The sequence below is a fragment of the Salvia hispanica genome, chromosome 4 (assembly GCF_029641045.1).
Source record: "Salvia hispanica isolate PSC_SH4W2 chromosome 4, Shi_PSC_v1, whole genome shotgun sequence".
NCBI lineage: Eukaryota > Viridiplantae > Streptophyta > Magnoliopsida > Lamiales > Lamiaceae > Salvia > Salvia hispanica.
The window spans coordinates 58752880-58772042 of NC_142695.1; the positions used below are offsets into that span (position 1 = coordinate 58752880).

The 19163-nt window shown below is 40.2% G+C and overlaps 5 protein-coding genes across 5 annotated transcripts; 2 read left to right on the forward strand and 3 right to left on the reverse strand.

The window, feature by feature from the left end:
- The first annotated feature begins 350 nt into the window (after positions 1-350).
- Positions 351-2728, forward strand: SRR1 (sensitivity to red light reduced protein (SRR1)). Its single transcript, XM_048090222.2, has 2 exons — positions 351-505; positions 1692-2728. The coding sequence occupies exon 2, from the start codon at positions 1701-1703 to the stop codon at positions 2556-2558; it is 858 nt and encodes a 285-aa protein (XP_047946179.2). The 5' UTR covers positions 351-505; positions 1692-1700; the 3' UTR covers positions 2559-2728.
- A 1588-nt stretch (positions 2729-4316) lies between these two features.
- LOC148929738 (protein THYLAKOID FORMATION1, chloroplastic-like) lies at positions 4317-5205 on the forward strand. The gene is made up of 2 exons (XM_089069642.1): positions 4317-4589; positions 4870-5205. Exons 1-2 carry the CDS (start codon positions 4394-4396, stop codon positions 5142-5144), a joined length of 471 nt encoding a protein of 156 aa, XP_088925768.1. The 5' UTR covers positions 4317-4393; the 3' UTR covers positions 5145-5205.
- A 310-nt stretch (positions 5206-5515) lies between these two features.
- LOC125196399 (diacylglycerol kinase 5-like) lies at positions 5516-8203 on the reverse strand. Its single transcript, XM_048094894.2, has 12 exons — positions 7964-8203; positions 7713-7835; positions 7523-7651; positions 7347-7432; positions 7120-7237; positions 6994-7042; positions 6798-6880; positions 6668-6735; positions 6505-6579; positions 6318-6405; positions 6115-6231; positions 5516-6035 (listed from the first exon to the last, which is right to left on the reverse strand). The coding sequence occupies exons 1-12, from the start codon at positions 8162-8164 to the stop codon at positions 5712-5714; spliced, it is 1461 nt and encodes a 486-aa protein (XP_047950851.2). The 5' UTR covers positions 8165-8203; the 3' UTR covers positions 5516-5711.
- A 2121-nt stretch (positions 8204-10324) lies between these two features.
- Positions 10325-11802, reverse strand: LOC125195611 (malonyl-coenzyme:anthocyanin 5-O-glucoside-6'''-O-malonyltransferase-like). The gene has a single exon (XM_048093745.2). The coding sequence runs from the start codon at positions 11791-11793 to the stop codon at positions 10423-10425; it is 1371 nt and encodes a 456-aa protein (XP_047949702.1). The 5' UTR covers positions 11794-11802; the 3' UTR covers positions 10325-10422.
- Positions 11803-16434: 4632 nt separating this feature from the next.
- On the reverse strand, positions 16435-18049 carry LOC125193612 (malonyl-coenzyme:anthocyanin 5-O-glucoside-6'''-O-malonyltransferase-like). Its single transcript, XM_048091444.2, has one exon. It carries the CDS (start codon positions 18002-18004, stop codon positions 16628-16630), a length of 1377 nt encoding a protein of 458 aa, XP_047947401.2. The 5' UTR covers positions 18005-18049; the 3' UTR covers positions 16435-16627.
- Between the last annotated feature and the right edge of the window lie 1114 nt (positions 18050-19163).

A 19163-nucleotide genomic window follows, 5' to 3' on the forward strand; every position in this document is an offset into this window, starting at 1 on the left:
AAATTATGATTCCAAAATAATACTCCCTCCGTCCCATTTTAGGAGTCTCGATTTATCATTTTTGAGTGTTCCACTTTAGGAGTCCCGGTTGAAATATTCCATAAATGATATTAGGCCTCACATTCCACTAACCTTTTTCCATTCACATTTTATTATAAAACTAATATAAAATGGTAGGACCACATTCCACTATCTATTTTCACCAACTTTCCTTTACATTTCTTAAAACCCGTGCCGAAAACCCGTGCCGAACTCAACTGGGACTCCTAAAATGAGACAAGCGAGTGTAAAGAATAATATAAATAGCAACTTAAAAATCCAATGTGCTAAAACTAGAATTAAACTTCAAAAGCAGTTTTAGCAGTTTGGGCTTTATTTAAATAGGTGAAAAGCCCACACTTTCAAAACAAACTTAGGCTGAAAAAAAGAAAAGAAAAGACAACAGCTGACCTGAATCGGAGAGAGAGCACAGTGGCGACGGAAGCGTAGCTTCCGAAGATTGAAGGTATAATCTGTAATCATAGCTCTGAATCTTCAATTGATGAACACAAGTCATATTTTTCCCCTAATTGTTGAAATCCTAGCAAAAGGTGTGTATTAGCTTTAAATTGTTTTATAAGGGCAAATGTTTGCCCTAGAAATTGGGGATTGAATCTTACTTGTGGAATACTGAATGAAAATTGAAATTGAGTTCTTCAAATTTTACGAGGAGTAGAGATTGTGATTATAGAGATGAGTTAAGAATAAATGTATGTATTCTAACTATGTTGCTAATTGTCTACTTGATGAGCCATGAGTTTTAGATGTGATTGTGTCTGTTCCTAATCGTAGAGTTTTGTTTCTGTTTTAGATGAGGTTTGTTTGCTTTCAATGTAGCCAAGATGTTTGAGGATGTGTTCTAGTGAATTTTTCGTTATCGTGTGAAAGCTATTCGTATAGAGAATCTAGGGATTTAAGAGTCTTTGAGATTGTTTTGTTGCTACAGCGAACTGGAGCAAGTGTAGGAAAATGAATTTTGGTTCTTGAATTTAATAAGCTTCTGTTTTAGAGATTCTTGCATTCTGGTTTAAAAGCATAGGATTTTGTTTATAGAATAAACTAATGAATGGAAAAACTTAGTGTACTGAAGAGGGGATGTGTACATGTGTTTGGACTCGTGAGTCGATTTGATAAGCTTTTGCTTTGAGAGATTCTTGGGTTTTGCATTTTGGAGCTGAAGTTATGATTGGAAAAACAAGTAGAGACAGATATTTTGAAAGTTTCTTCAAGATTGTTTTGTTGTTGTGGTGAATTAGAGTGAAGTGTAGCTGGAAGTAAGATGGATTAGGAGTGACGTTTGGCTCTTGAAGAAGAGTATGTTTGAATTCGTGAATTGATTGATAAGCTTCTGTTGTGAAGATTCTTGAATTCTTGTTGGAGAGATTAGGATTTTGTTTATAGAACTATACTAATGATTGGAAAAAGTTAGAAAACTGAAGAGGGGTATGTTTGAACTCATGAATCGATTGATAAGCTTTTAATTTGAGAGATTCTTCGTATTTGCTCTTTAGATGCGAATATTTTTTGAAAGTTTCTTTGAAGACTTTGTTCCTTTAATGCTTCTCAGTGGTAGAGAGTCGATTATGTATGTGAAGCGTTTATGTTATCCTAAATATTCAGCGTATAACTCCTGTCTGGTCCTTTATCTTCAGAAGAAACTAATGGCTGCAGCAATGGACGTTGCTTCGCCAAAAGCTCTACCTCTCGAGAAATCTGATCCCTTGGAAGATTGGACTATTGTGTTGCCGAGGCGTGGAAAGAAGAACAGAACTGTCAACAAGTTTGTGATCCCTAAACGGCAAATGGAAGTGCAGCTATGGGCACCGATAGATCTCGAAACTGATCCAGAGAGAGAATCAAAGCTGAAACTAAAAATGGATACTTGTATTCAGAAATTCGAAAACTCTGAATTCTACAGAAATCTACTGAGCCAAATCCGAAATCCTGATATTTTAGATAAGTTTTCTAAAGTTTTGGGATCAGAGGAAAAGATGCAGATGGTAGTTTACGGGATTGGTAGCATCGAATCATTCGAGCCTCCCCGGCTGCAACTCTGCCTCGCCATTTTGTTGCAGAGGAGCTTCGATTGGATCGGAGGAATAGAACTGTTTGACCCGATAATCTCCCTGACAGAATCCAAGGTCCTGACGTCTCTAGGCTGCACTGTTCTGTCAATCAACGAGCAAGGCCGGAGACGAGCTGTGAAGCCTACGTTGTTCTTCATGCCACACTGTGAGGCGGAACTGTATGACAATCTCTTGGAAGCGAATTGGGAGGTGGACCGGTTGAATCGGCTGGTGATCTTTGGGAATAGTTTCGAGGCGTACGAGCAGCACGCGTCGCTGTGCAAGAGCTCGGCCGTGACGAGCTCGAGGAAGCATGTGTTGGCTGTTCGGAGCTTCGCTGAAGAGTCGAGAGTCGATACCTTTTCCGATGATTCGTTCCGAGCATTTCACGGTTCGAGTTGGCATTTTTTTTGCCCTTCTGCTGAAGCAGATTTGCAAATGATTTTTACTTGACCTGTGCATTTCCTCAAATGCAAAAGGTCTCAAAAGTTTATACAATACTCATATGTCCGCCATTAAATGTCTCGATTCCACCATTTCGGGATGTCAATTGACTTTTAGTATTATTTGATAAGTGGATCCTACACGCTACTGATTCATCATAATCATATTTAATATGTAAATGTGAGACTCATATTCCACTAGTATAAATAGCCAAACTTGACTTGAAAAGAGATCCGACGACGTCGTTGCGATTATTGCCACGTCACCCGATGAATCGATTGGCTCTGTGAATGTAGCGTTTGTGATTAGAAAGACCTAGACTTGGATAAGGAGATTTTAAACCATAACATAAATATTATTTCGTGGAAAAAAAAGTCATTTTCATTCAATTTTATTGAGAATTTGACACTGATTGATGTAATGAAATAAATTCGTATCCAATCACAAATAATTAAAACCATTGTTACTACTAAAAAAAAATCTAAGATATAAAAAACCAGCACCAGATTTTTCTAAAGCAATTTGTGGTGACAAATGCACTCTCTTTTTCAAAGTGGACATTTTCTTCATCTAATCTACCACACAATTTTACTACAAATACCAACTTGATATGCTAAGCCTCTATACTTTAAATTTCTCTTCCTCAAAATGTTAAAGAGAAATAACATCGGCCCTTCTCCGCCGCCAATGGCTGCCCGGGAATCGCCCGATGCAGGCCGGGCCAAGTGGGTTTATGGAGGCGCCGTCGTCGCGAGGAAATCTAACTCCGAGCATGAGGATTATGCAATGAGGAGAGTAAGGGAATCTGAGAAGGCTGAGAAGATTATGCACCTAATTTGTTGGGGTGCCACTAAATAGAGATTTCGCTTCGGTCTCGTATTTTATTTCATCAGTGTTCGATTTGTTAGATATATGTAGAAAGGTATTGAATCTTGTGTTTTGATTTTGGTGAAGAAATAGCTTGTTGTTTCAGTATTTTATTTTATTAGTGTAATTCGATAGTTTAAATGTATATAGTATGATATTGAATCTTGTGTTTTGATTTTGGTGAAGAAATAACTTGTTTCAGTATTTTATTTCATTAGTGTAATTCGATAATTTAAATGTATCCAACTATAGGGTTGATTTGATTTTGGCAAAGAAGTTGCCTTTTGTCTCTGATTGTGTGTCAATATATCCAACTAGTGTTGATTTTCTATAATTTGAGGGTGAATATAAAATTTTTGGTGTGTACTATTCTAATAGCCATATCAACTTTGACCGAATTTGGATTTATTAGTAAACAACACAAATTATAAAGGTATTTATTTTGTTGAAATTAAAAATGTAAAGTTATTATAGGAGATTAAAAAAATGATGTTTTATTTCAAATGTCCTTTCCTTTTGGTAATTGGGAAGATCAGCCATTAATCCAAACTTAAATTTACTTCATAGGGTTAATATGAATTTTAATAAATATTTGGAATATTTTCTAATGGAAAAATTGAATCCATTATTGACTGAAAGAAAAATGATACTAGGACACATTTCATGAATCACCTAAAAACAAAATTATTAACATTTTATATACATAGCCAACAAAAAACACATAAATGTTATCTGAATAAAAACCAAATAATCCAAATTATTAATAAAAAAACCATTTTTTACAATCACTCAATATCCAAATTTTATTAAAAATACAATAATTCAAATTAAATGTGTGAAAAAAAACCACCACTCAAAGCATGGGTCCACGTGTCAGAATTCCATTGGGCAATCCATGACACCTCAAATCTAAAGAGAGAAATCGGAAACGGAAAACTGTTTCCCCCCCTTTCCTATTGCTACCGCGAAAATCGACAATGGCGGCCGTGGCTTCGGCGTCGTTTGCTTCAATTGCTCAATCAACCGACCGGAAATTCTCAATTCCACCTTCACACAGATGTTTTCCGTCGAATTTCACCTCTCTCAAGCTCCGCTCGCCCGGTGCCTCCTGCGAATTCCGGCGCCGGAGTTTCCGCCGCGGTGTGGCGGTTCACTGCATCTCCTCCGCCGCAGGCAAGCACATTCTCTATCAATACTGATTTTCAGCTCTCTGTTTCGATTAATTTCCGAGAATTAGTTTTCATTGTGTGAATTTAGGTATTTGCATTTTGTTCTAGTGAAGTAGCTGAATTAGGAATTGGAAGTGTTCAATTGATGAAAATGTACGAAATCTTAGATTGTAATCTCCGTTGCTCCGTAGCTGAGTCGTATTCTTTAGTAATAACTAATGTGAATAGTGAGTATATACAATAGTCTCCGTTGCTATGTAGCTGGGTCGTATTCCTATGGATAGTGCTTTCAGACCCTCTGACAGTCGCGGACACGAAGTTGAATTTCTTGAAGACGTACATGAGACCGATTCCGAGTATATACAACACAGTATTGCAAGAGCTGATTGTACAGCAGCATTTGTCGAGGTACAAGAAGTCGTTCCGGTATGATCCGGTGTTTGCCCTTGGTTTCGACACCGTGTATGATCAACTCATGGAGGGATACCCGAGCGACGAAGATAGGGAGGCCATCTTCAAAGCTTATGTCGAGGCTCTAAATGAGGATCCTGCTCAATAGAGGCTCGTTAACAACACTCTTGAACTAATCGTATACAAATATTTCGTGTTTTTGTGAGTAGGTGTAGTTTTTATATGTGAGTAAAGGTCAATTTTGGTCGTAAACATATGACCAAAATACGAATTTGGTCCAAAACATTCACTTTTTGAAAAACAGATCCTTAACAAATGAAAATATCGACGAAGTAGTCATTTTTTTTAAAGTTCCGTCAAAAAACTAAACGGTCAATGCTAACTGCACAGGAGCGTGACCGTTAGTTTTTTTACGGAACCGTCAAAAAAGGACCACTCCGTATTTGCACACGAATATTGCAAATGATCTAAACCAAAATCACTACTGAAACAAGAAAAAAGAAGGAAACAACCAACAAATATCCAAAATAAACCATAATATTCCCAATAAAATTATTTCCACAATGAATCAGTCAATAAGACTAATGTTTCAAAATGAGCCTCAAATCTAACCAACTAAACTGTCTCTGCATTTACTAATCTTGAGCTTAATTTTCTCTTTGGAAAAGAAACAAAATACCAAATTAATCAGCTGTAGCAAAGTTTAACTATAGTATCAACTGAGATGGGAATAATCAACCTCATCTGGAATTCTGAAAGTGTCTGCTGCACCAAACTTCTTCCATTCCTCTCCAACCTCCTTATCCTCCTCGTCGCTATCCTTCTCGTCGACGTCGTGCGCCATGGGAGACGAGGGGTCGAGCGAGCTCTTGGATCTACAATCATCGGTGGCAAGCATCTTCACCTGCCCAAGATGAGAGATTTCTATCACGACCGTCTCATCGTTCTCCGGGAGAGGCTGCCTCCACGGCTCTCCGTCGACCCTCATGTACGTTTCTTGAGCCGACCCTTTACGGAACTCGAATCTGATACGTTGCGCCTTCAATGCGATAAAAACTAAGATTATGGTTTGGACACAAAACACTTTGGTTTTTTCATACTATGATTGAATCGCTAACCTGTGCAAGACGCGTCCCATGTCCGCTTGGAGCGAGTAGAACAAGCCCGTGCCAAGCGTTTCTGAAGCCAACAATCTCGAGCAGGCCATCGTCCACGTAAGGGGCGGTTAAGTCTCTCTGTTGAAGGCACAGAATTTGCAGTAGTTAGTTTTAGTTAAAGAAATTGTGTTAAATTCGAAGAATTAGTTGAGGATGCTACTAACATCACGACGTTTAAAGCTACTCGGTGTTCCCCACGGATTAAATCCCCCGGAGAAGCTTGGCAAGTTGAGGCACACGATTGATCTGACGCTGTTTGTTAGACGAAAGATGCGTTACCGTGTTACTAACCATGAAAAAACGCAACGAACAGAATTAAACGAGCGTTCGTATAGTAGAGAAGTGCAGTACCTGTTAGGGATTTCAAGGTCTTGCCAACCAGTAGTGTGCTTTTTCATGATCTTAACATTACAAAGTTGAGAAATGCTGCATTGGGAATGTATTCAGCGTAACGAAGAAAGTATTGCAACGTAAAAACGGGCGTTTGGCCGTATGAGCAAGAAAACGAGCCCACCTTGCAGCGCCACTGAAATGAGAAGGCAAAAACCATCCTTGTGAGCATCCGAGCTTCGCATACGTACTCTGTAACGAAGAACAGAATCACATCTTCGGAAAATACAGAGCAAATGCTGTCATTTTTTTACCTGATTAACAAGCTGGTTTTTGAATTTTTCCGGATTCAGCTTGCGTTCGGTGTGGAACGCGTAAGAAACCTGAGCATCCATGCCTGAAGAGCAGAAACAACGAGAGAGTCTCGATTACACATCTCAGCACCTAAAGCTAAACCCGAAGAACTGTATATATGTTGTGAAGATTTTATAAGACGATTCGTTCGCTTACCCATGCTGAAATAGTTCCAGAATCCTCCACGAAACGTATCAGAACCTTCCTGAAAGACGAGCGAGGCATGAGTACAACGTAGCCACAGTTGAAATGGTGAAAAAACACCTTAGACTAATTTCTTACCACATTAAGATCATCTGTCGAGGAAACCCGATGAAATGCATGCAATGAGTGTGGCAACTCGAGAGGAGCAACAGGATCACAAGCTTGTTTTGCTTTCATTCGCATCAGAATGTGCCAACTGTTAGGTACAGCAAATTTATAACCACAATCACGAGAAAGAGCTCCGGATTCTGAGTTCTCAATTCGATTAATAACAGATAGTGATCTTCGTGAAAACGACACATTACCTGTCGATTTTCATTTCTTTTGCTTTTCGTACTTGATCCATGAACGAAAGCACAGAAATCCGATCAGTTCCGGGGTTTTTCTTACCCTAGAATGTCGTTAGTTAGACTTTGGTAGCTCGAATACTAATAAACTCGAAACATTACCACAAAAATGATGTAGGATCTTTTTTTCTTACCCAACCAAATGCAAATGGCAGATTGTTTCCTGTTCCTAAAGGCACAGTAGCGATAGGTGGCGGCTGAGATAATTTGAGATCGGAAACGACCCCAAGAAGCCATCCGGCCGTACCATCTCCACCGGCAACCTATATTCCAGAGCTATGAGATATTCAAGAAATCACCAATAAAAAGAAAAGGGCAACTTACAATTAGCTTCAAATTCATCTCAAATTCGGAAGCACTTTCATCGCCCCGAGCCTTCAGCCTCTCTATATTGATAAACACCTTGCGAAGTACAGAATCCGGAGCTTCTTCTCCTAAATCGATAACCTACAAATTCGAGAGATCGGTTAATGCAAAATAAACTATCTATAGCAAAATCTTGCAAAAAATTGTCTATTTCAATCAAATGGATGGTTTTTCACAATGAGAAACTATTTTTCAACGTTGATTCGCACCTGCTTTTCGTTTAGTATGGACCTATACGTGACGAGAAGCTCCCCTCCGAGCTGGCCACCACTTCTCGAGTTGATAAACACGAGAACAGGGTGTTCGGGCTTGGAAGGCAGACATTGGACCTCGGTGTCTTGCTCAAGTAACGCACTCGGGATGTAAAACTTCTCGATGAATTCGTCGTTGTCAAGATGCTCACTTGCCATTCCTAACTCCAAAGCAACAACTGCAACACAAGTTCAAGACAATGAGGATCTATTCTCCTCACAAAGTTAACCACTCTTTCCTGTTAGGACCGTCGACTGCAACATTAGTCCAATAATGAAATCAGAATTTTACATAAATCAAGAAAAGACACTCTATCCATATCGAATAAAGATAAATCAGAATATTCAAAAGTGACAACTTTCAAAATTTTGAGGTAAATTATCAATAAAAAACCTTTCTTGAAATTCACTAATTCAGCAAAATTAGGATCGTCGATTGCCACATTAGTCCCGATTCCCCCCTCAAAACACATTCAAACTGCATCAGACATTTCATCAAGCACATAATTTTCCTACATAAAATCAATCAAATTCATGAATTACCAAAACAAAGAAGCCAAATTTCCCCCTTTTTTGATCCAACAACAAGAACATCAAAGTCATAAGCAATCAAAGCAACGATGATCAAGCCAAGAAATAAACACAATTTAATTAAATTAAAATAACAAATCAGAGTAAGAAAGATCGATATCCCCACCTGGGAAAGAGAATGATACGAATTGGTGAGGAATTCGAATGTTGAAAATCCGAGGAATATGAATTGAAGGAAGAGAGAGATATTAATAATGTTGAATTGACGCGTCACGTATTAAATGAGGAGTTATGATGAGAAAGAAAGATTTCCTTAATGATTGAGATTTGACATTGTTGAGAGTTGAGACACAAAGAAATTGCATTCATTTGATTGTATTTAAATATGAATATTACCAAGATGATTTAATTGTATTAGGAAGATAGTATATGGTAAATATGACATGTGACACCGTGTGATCATCAAATATTATAATGAAAAATGAGTTTCAATTTATTACAAAAATATTTTACTTTTATTTTATATTAATATAAAATATTTGAAGTTTGCATAAATTAAATATTTTTGTCCACATTTCAATTTAGTACATTCTGTCATAGTATTTGGACATTGTTACTTTTTAAGCTGTGGCGTACAAAATATTTATGAAATTTTTTGTACATATGTAAATAATACTACATTCATTCCATAAAAATAAAAATACTTTTCTTTTTCGCTCCTCCCATAAAAATATCTCACTTCCATTTATGAAAAGTTCTCTCAAAATCTAAACTCATAAACATGAATTTATTTACGACTTATACCATCATGACTCACCATTAAAGACTAATAAACACTATTTTCACTAGTCTTCTCATCATTTCTCCTACTTTACCAATTGTGTAGTCCTAAATGTCTTATTTATTTGGGACAGAGTGAGTAATAAAAAAATTTCTACCAACATAAAACATTAATGCAAAAGAGTTAATGGTATCCAAACAAGAAAACAAGAATAACATAATGTACTAATAGAACACAAGTTAAACTTTTTGTATAATTTATTTAAACTTAAATTTTGTTTACTAAAATAAAACAAATGTGAAACATTTCATATAACTTTTTTGTAGGGGTATGATTTATGTCAAATAACAGTCATCAAATTTGAAAATCTAATTTTGAGAAAAAATAGTACTCCACGTCCCACTATTAAGTGAGACATATTCCTTTTTGGGCCGTCCCATTATAAATGACATTTTTTTCATACTTTTATTTAATCTTCCCTCATGTTTTTTCTTTCTATTTTTTTCTCGCTTCTACTTTATTTTCTCTTCAATTAACTACTAAATACACATAACTAAAAATCTGCCCAAAAAGTATGTGTCACAACTCACAACTCACAAGTAATGAGATGGAGAGAGTATATTTTGCCAATTAGAAATATTCACAAATCTAAAAAATTATAACAAAAATTTAAAATATCTATAGAATTCCAAAAAACAAAAAAAAAAATTCAAAAAATCAAAAATAAAATTTTGATTTCGGTTTAAAATGGATCTACATGAAATATGAATTAAAAATAGTATTTCAACAATTAGTTTAATTATCACACAATAGTTGAAATTGAAATTAACATGTCAAAGTAAACATGATATGAAAACAAATAACTTTGTTTCGGGTACATAGGAGTAATCTTTTAATTAACATTCACAATATAATAACTCCATTCCGTAAAAATTAATGTCTTAATTTGTAATCAAATCATCTTTAATTTTGCAATATTTGCTTCAAATTAGTCTATTATAAAACAATTAAAAAAAACACTACACTTTTTATAATTTATTAGTAGTTGATACGCATCAACACCACTTCATTTTTAGGAGTAAATTCTTTAAAAATGTAGCAATAATTATTTGGTGAGACCATCGGCAAATATAGCCATAAAAGCCTCCATTCTCTTCTCCGGCAAAGACAGCCCAAATTCCAACCCTCCGCCGCCGTCTCTTGCATTAGCCAAAGACATCGAATAATTCTCCCCATCAAGCGTCACATATTCCACCTTCTTCGCCTTTCCCCACCCGAAATCCGCTACCGCCAGATCAAATTTCGGCGATCCAGACACCCCAAACACCTTCATTTTCTTCTCTTGACATTTCTTCATCTCATTCATCCAATCCTCCGCCCCTTTAAGAAGCGCCGCGGCATCATTCACCCCATTCCTAATCTCCACCGTCGCCGCCTCTGCGGCCGCCTCGAACCCGCCAGCCCCCACCAGCTCCCCGTGCCGGATCTCGACTACTGCGAACGCGATACAGTTCCCAAAGTAGTTCCCCGGCACGGGGGGATCGATGAGGGCGTTCTTCCGCCCCCTGGCGTCGACGGGGACGACGAGCAGCTCATACGCGTCGTCCCCGTCGGGCTCCGACCTTGCCACACAGCTCCACACGTAGCAGGCTGTGGCGACGAAAGACGAAACCCGGTTCAAACCGGTTTTTTTTGCCAAAACCCGGTTTTTTAATTTTTCCAAATCGGACCGGGTTAGGGCGAAAGTCGCCCTGACCCGGTTAGTGGGCAGTGGGAAAGGCGCTGGCGAAAAGGGCGCCTTTCTCATTTCGTCCCAGAAGATGCCGTCGATCCCGGCGGCGTCTTTTATCACGCGCCGGTCGAAGATCGGCGCGGACTTCTGCTGGAGGCGAAGAAACTCTTCGTCTCCAGCAGACTTGCTGATCGCGGCCCAGCCGAGGATCAGGCTCGCGTTGACGGCGCTTCCGTCGCCGAGGAGGTGGAGGTTGGCGATCCCGAGGGCGACGCCGCGGCCGGGGAAGTGCGTCGCCTGGACGGCCATGAGCGGCGCGTGCCTGCACGCGCCGGCCTCGGCCGGCGGCGCGAGTTCTGGGACGAAGTCCCAGAACGGGTCGGCGTCGCGCGGGTGGTTCGCGGTGAGGTCGTCGAAGTCGTGGCCGGACTCGGCGACGGTGAGGCGGAGGGAGTCGCCGGCGGCGTAGCAGAGGAGGGGTTTGTTTTTGGCGGTGTCGGTGGGGTAGAGGAGGTTGCCGGCGGCGGGGGGGAAGTGTTTGAGGGTGAGGGAGAGGGATTTTTCGAGGTTCGGGACGATGGTGTGGAGGAATTCGGCGGTGGAGCAAGGGTGGTCGTAGAAGAGCACGCGGCGGATTGGGTGGAAATGGACCCACCACATGTCGAAGAAGGTGAGGGGGAGTGTGATCTCGGCGGCGGCGCCGCCACAAGGAGAAACTTGGAGTGTTTGGAGTATGGTAGTCATGGTGGTGGTGGTTGTTGCTCAATAATACTAGAAGGGTATTTATAGCTCAAATTCAAATGTTAAATTTAAATTTCACTGAGATATTTAGCTTCAAACATTAGTAGATAAGTAAATTACATTAGTCTAAACACATTGCTATGTAGTAAGTTATTGGTATGTAATGTGTTGAGTTTATCACAATTGCTATAAGAGAGATGAGATTTCAGTTACATTTTGTGTTCACATTGATGAGATTTCAGTTACGTTTAGTGTTGACATTTGTAATTTTTTGGTGTAGTAGATTCTGTAGTTGGAGTATGAGATGCAATATTTATTTTGGACGTTAGTTATTTTTAGATCTATGTAATCATTATAATGTAATGCATAACTGAAAGTTCCTCTCTTTTTCATGCTAATAGGAATTTTACTTGTTTATTTGGTTTGTCAGAAAATATGAATATTCATTTATTTTTACCATAAATAATACTACCTCCGTCTCCCAAAATTTGCTACACTTTGACCCGACACAGGTTTTAAGAAATGTAATGGAAAGTGAGTTGAAAAAGTTGGTGGGATGTGGGTCATACTTTTAAAGTATTAGTTTTATAATAAAATGTGAGTAGGAATGAGTTAGTGGAATATAAGGTCCACTACCAAAAATGGTAAAAGTGAAGTGTATCAAATTATCAGGGACGGACCAAAATAGTAAACTGTATCAAATTTTCAAGGACAGAAGCAGTATTAAAGTTCTACATTTCACTAACCACTCTAATAAATTTCATTTAAAATTATATATATAGTGGGACCATTATGCCACTTTCTTTTAACATTCATTTTAGGTCTAGATGTTAGAGTTTGAACTTTTGACATAACAGTTTTCAAAATGTTGTTTTGTACTCCCTCCATTTTAATTAAATTATCGAGAATAAAGTAGGAAAGATAAAAAAAATAAAGTAAATAATAAAATAAAGTGAGTAATTTGATGTGTTAGCTTTTTATTAAAAAATAAAATGAATTAACTTCGCTAAAACATTAAAAAAAATATGATTCAATTTAGTGTTCAAGATGTTTTTTTTAGACAATATCTTTCATTAATTGAATTTAAATAAAACACATTACTTAGTCGTATTTGATTTTCAAAGCGAACAATCATATGAAAGTTTCATGAGTAGTATCCGGTGACCTAGTCGAAATCGCGACTAGATTCGGTTATCATGAGTGGGACCGAGTTGCCAGAGACGTAACAGAACAAGGGCTTCTGGTCGGGATCCGAGTGGCAGAGCACATTTGCCCCAGCGATGTTTGAGGTACGGCCGTACGGGACCATAGTGTCGCGGAAATCTGTCATGGTGCACAGGAGGTTGTAGATGACGAGGCGCCGTGTGGGCGGACGTGAATCCACCAAATGTCGAACATAGTCAGTGGTAGCGTCATCTCGCCCGGTGTGTCAGGAGGAGGATGGATTCTAACGGTTTCTCGTAAAGTCGGCATGGTGTGTTTTAGGATTAGGGTCAAAGTCAATATCATTGTTAACAAAAAAATACTTCCTCTGTCTAAAAAAAATACTCCCTCCGTCCACGAAAATTCGTCCCGGTTTGACCGGACACGGGTTTTAAGAAATATAATGGAAAGTGAGTTGAAAAAGTTAGTGGATTGTGGGTCCTACTTTTAAAGTATTAGTTTTATAATAAAATGTGAGTATGAATGAGTTAGTGGAATATGGGGTCCACTACCAAAAATGGTAAAAGTGAAATGGGACAAATTTTGGGGGACGGACGGAAATGGAAAATTGGGACAAATTTTCGTGGACGGAGGGAGTAAGATATATTTATCATTTTTGATCTTCAATAAAAAAATAGAGCACATTCATTTGTGGAAAGTTTTCAACAAATAATAATCATACACATTATTCCATTAACACTATCTTTCTCATACTTTTTCTTCTTCTCTTTTACTTTTTTCTCATTCTCTCTTAATTTATCAATTCTACATTAAAAGTCCGTGTCATACACCAATTGTCTAATTTTTTTTAGACGGAGGGAGTAATTTTAGATTGAATTGTCTAGGGATAAAGACCTATGATCACTCACTCGATAGAGACACCGTTTTTTACATAAAATAAATAGGGACACTGTTTTTTTATTAGATAGAGAAAAACTTGCGTGATAAAATTACAATCTATCATTCACTTAATTTTGTATCTTTCAAAATTATATTCTGAATCGGTCACGGATCATATCTAATAACTTAGACCATATACAAGCGTACTCTAAAACCTAAAACGGGATAGGTATTTAGCTCCAATAGTACTCAAAAACCAATTTCATTTTTGGTTTTTGAAAAAAAAATACCTTTCTTTAGGTTTACACTAAACCAAAACCTAAAAGTTTTTCAAATTTTGTGAGTGAAAAAGGCATAATATAGAGAATATTCTTTTAAGTTTGAGTTTAGTGTAAATGGTTTGAGTAAAATAATACTCCCTCCGTCCCACTTAAAATGAAACATTTGGATATCGGCACGAGATTTTATGTAGTGTTGTTTTGTGAGTTAATGAATAGAGAGTAAAGTAATAAAGATGAAAAAGTAGAGATAGAGTTGTTTCCATTTTAATAAACGTTTCATTTTTAATGGGACAGCTAAAAAAGGAAAACGTTTTCATTTTTAATGGGACAGAAGGAGTATTTGATATGACATCTATACTAATATGAGTTTGAGTTTAGTGTAAATGATTGGAGATGCTCTTAAAACTTTCATATCTTGAAGCAACAAAACTTCAAAAAAAAACTATTAAGGACCTTCATCACCTCCAAAAGAAATCAACGAAGGCATACTGATGAGGTCATCCAAATTCAACGCTAAAATGGAAAACTCTGCCACACGTCTCTGAATGATCAGACACGGTTGTTATTTCGCGGTGGAATCAACCTTCTATCGGTGTCGAGCGATGGTAATCGAGGATTCATGCTTGTAATATCAGTGACATTCAAATCCCCATTAAATTCCGGAGCAGTATTGAAGACAACATGGTTTGCAGGCATGTGTAGCTCGATGCGAAAGGTCCCTATGGCAAACAAGCACTTGATTACTTCTTCATGTGGAAGCTCCTTCTTGCTATCACGTCGATCCGGTTTTGCCATCTGCATAGCAAGAAATTCACTTTTTTGATTGCTGAAACTAACACATATACCAGGATCGAATGCGCGCGCAGTGATCATTTTGATCCTCTTAAATATATCACTATCTTCATCATCTTCACTCCAAACTAAATCTTTCGATCCTATTCCATTCTCTTTCAATTTGTCTTCAACAATGCCCTCTTCCACCCCAATATCAAGAAGGCAAGGCACAACTTTTAACAAACCATACTCATCAGTATTGTGAAGATTTATTTGCCACTCCTTCTTCCTTGAACTCAGGACAGCTTGTGAATGACCATTAGAGGCCAACAATGGAACTGTCACGGATAGTGGGTGCATGGGCGGGGAAGGTCTTGGAGCGGAGTAGGGTAGCAGCTCCAAGGGCAGTGTTGGACTCGGCTGTTGCGACTGGCGATCTGATCGCGGCAACAGCGGTGGCGGCTGGTAGGGTTGGTGGATCTTGTCTACAACAGGGGTTGCCATTAGAGGTAGTTTCCAACACGAAGGCTGGCGCGCTGGGGGTTGATCGAGTTTAGTGTGGTGTCGTGGTGGATCCGCTGACTCGTTGGGGACTAAACCCAAAGGTCCGAAAGAAGCCTCATTATTTCTCGATGGAGGATATGCCATCTTTCGGAGCGGCGCAGAAACATTTGGCTGATCAAGGTGGGCTCGGGCTGCGGCGACGATCGGAATTTGCTAATAGGCGATATGTAGCATCGACCCAAGTTTCCATCCTGTCAAATGCTTCCAATAAGCGGTCTAATTTTGCATTGATCGGGTCCTCCACTTTGGTGGCTAAACGAGGCTCATATTGAGGCTGCCACGAACGATATCGTGCATAGGATTGTCGTGGCTGCAAGTCTGAATCCGGGTCCATATATGGGCCAAAATACGGTGGTGGACAGCAGCAATCAATTCGCTGTACGGGCTGATCATAATCCGAACAGCCTCGCGATGCACAGCGAGGCGGTGGTTCCCAACAAAAGGGATGCCGCAACTGTGGTGGGTCGTAGGGCTGGAAACTCGATAGTGGTCGGATTCCGGGGGAATCCCAGTAGGTTCCACGTCGTGGTTGGACCGGCTGGTAGGGACGGAACGGTTGCGCAGGCTAAGTGAGGTTGTATTGACGACGACAATAGTTGATGTAGTCGTACGACATGATGGTGGTTTGACTTCGACGTGGCGCGCGGGAATCCTTCCCATCGAGCGTTGCAGAAGTAGAGTTGTCCGACGGCTAGAGCTCGGCGGACAGGCAGGACTCGACAACCAAAGTAGTTGCTGTGCGCGGAATGTTTTCCGTCGGGCAGCGGTGTAGCTTTGATTCGTGATGGTGGGAGGGTGAGCTCTGGATGAAAGCACCAGTTGTTAAGGACCTTCTCCTTAACTGTGATCGGTAGCGTGTTGCGGCGATCGAAAAGTGTTCCAGCGCCCTTCGTCGGGTCGGCGGAAGTAATAGTTTATGGCTGTGCGCGGTTCCTCCGTCGGGCAGCGTGAGAACTAGGGTTGAAAGATAATTCACAAGATATGTGGACAAATAATATTTTCATTCATTGATTGATTTAAAACAATAACAAGATCTCCTATTTATAATACTAGAATACTACCCTAACTTATTGAATAAGAAAACAAAGACAGGGAAAAGATATGGTAAAATAAAAGATACTAAATAATTGAGAAATCAAAGGATCGTATCAAAATCACACAACTAAATCAAACACTCAAAATTTAAGGCCATCTCCAAAGATAGTTGCAAACGCCTCCATCCTCTCCTTAGGAAGCGACAATCCGACCACCAAACCGCCAGGGGAATCCGACGAATTACACAACGACATCGAATACTTCTCCTTATCCATCGACAAAACCTCCAACCTCGACCCCGTCCCCCACCCGAATTCCGAATTCAACAAATCAAATTTCGGCGAACCGGAAACGCCAAAAGTGCTCAACTCCCTAAATTTCGACGCTTCCGACAACATATTACCCGCTCCTTTCCAAAAATTCTCCTTGTAATTCACCTGATTCTTTATTTGATCAGCAATAGCTTCTGCTGCCGCCACGAATCCTTCCTCCGCCGCCACCTTCTTATGCTCCATCTTAATCATCCCGCCGCCTAAACAATTCCCGAAGTAATTAACCGGCACGGGCGGGTCAATCATAGCGTTCGGCCGGCCCCTCCCGTCTGCCGAAAAAAAGAAAACCTCGTCACGATCCTCATCCACCTCCTCCCCGGCGGCGTCCACAGATTTCACTACAGAACTCCACGTGTACGCCGCCGTGACCGCGAAAGACGAGATGAAACCTAGGTCCGGATTTCTAGACAAAACCTTGTTTTTGAGTTTTTTAATATCTGACTGGTGCAGTGTGAACGCGGCCCTGACTCTGCCACTAGGCAGCGGAAAACTTGATGATGTCAGCGGGGTGTTTCTCATCAGGCTCCAGTACTTTTCATCAGCTTTTTGGGTATCCCAAAAAACTAATGACCTGTCATAAATCAGCGGGGGTGAGCGGTTTCTCAACTGCTCGTCCCCGTTGAGTTTATTAACCTCGGCCCAGGCCCACATGAATCCGACGATGGACCTGGCGTCGCCGAGGCAGTGGTGATTGCTCACTCCGATGCAGATCCCGCGGCCGGGGAAGAGCGTCGCCTGGAGGGCGATGAGAGGGGCAATTTTGTAATTCTCCTCCTCGGTGATCGGGGGCATCGGGGGGAGGAATTCGTAGAATTGGTCGGAGTCTCGGGCGTGGCTTCCGGTGAGTTCGTCGAAGTCCCGGTGGGAGACGGCGATGATGAGGGGGGCGGTGTCGCCGGAGATGTAGCGGAGGAAGGGGCGGAATTTTTCGGTGTCGAGAGGGTAGAGGAGGTTTCCGGCGATGGGAGGAAAGTGTTGGAGGGTGAGAGAGAGGGAGTGTTTGAGGTTCGGAACGATGGTGGAGGAGAATTCGGCCTCGGTGCAAGGGTGGTTGTAGAAGATGAGGCGGCGGATGGGGTGGAAATGGAGCCAGAAGATGTCGAAGAAGCAGAGGTTGATGGTTAGGTCCGCGGCGGAGCCCGGCGGAGGGGAGATGCCGGAGGTTTCGAGCACGGTGGTGGACATGGTGGTTGTGGATTTTTTTGGAATTGGTCTAAATTGGCTGATTTGTTTGAGTGTATTTTATAGATTTATCTATGGTATTGGTAGCTATTTTATTGAAAACATGTTGCATGGTCACATGGATGTGATGAGGATGAGTAATAATTGAATATATTAATGGGAGAATTTTAATTTTAAAGTACTTAATGAAGATTGAGAAAGATAGCTAATAGTATATTAATATGGGGGTCTTTGATCAATGTCGAATGGAGTGCACGAAACAAAACTCATGGGGTTTAAAAAAGTCATTATCGACGTCGGAAGGTAGAGGCAGTGTGACATCCGTTGACAATAGATGACAGATGAAAAACGTGAACCCTAATTTAAAAGATTAGAAATGTATTGTCGCAACATGAGGCTCTTTAAAGGCCTGCAGTTTTTTAAGTTTAACTCAAATGGGGTCTTTGTCAATTGGTCAAAATTGAATTATATTGGCCACCTCCATCATTGTAGAAGATGAAGAAAGATGGAGTACTAGTTTATTCAAATATATTGGCCACACACAATATTTGTTGTAATTTGACATAACGAAAGTTTGCGTGTGAGATTATTTCATTATTATGCAAACTAGTCACATAATTAAAATTCAGTCACATAAATTTCATAACTGAGGAAACTTTGTATGAGATGGTTCATTGGAGGATCTATCAAGGCGTCCGCCGATTTCGCCAGACACAACCAGGTCGTAACGCCACCGCTGCGTTGAACGATGACGCCGGAGATTTTGCCGAGTTTTTGAGTGTTTTTAGGTGTGAATGAGAGAGAATTAATGTGGATCTCACTCTATGTGTCGGTACCAGAGACGCCGACGACGGGGACGGATTGATCGGAATTTGTTCCACTGCGTTCTAAAATATCGAGTCGATCCCGGCAGGGTCCTTGACGATCGATCTATCGAGATCGGCCGAGAATTTGCTAGAAAATCAATTCGTAGAATTGGTCCGCATCCCGAGGGTGATATCCGGTGACCTCGTCGAAATCGCGAGTGGGACCGAGTCGCCGGAGACGTAAGGGAACATGGGCTTCTTGTGTGTTTAGGATTTAGGATTTAGGATTTAGAATCGGAACAAATTGTGGTCCACCACAATAGTGCGTGATGCGACTATTTCAATTGTTTAATTGA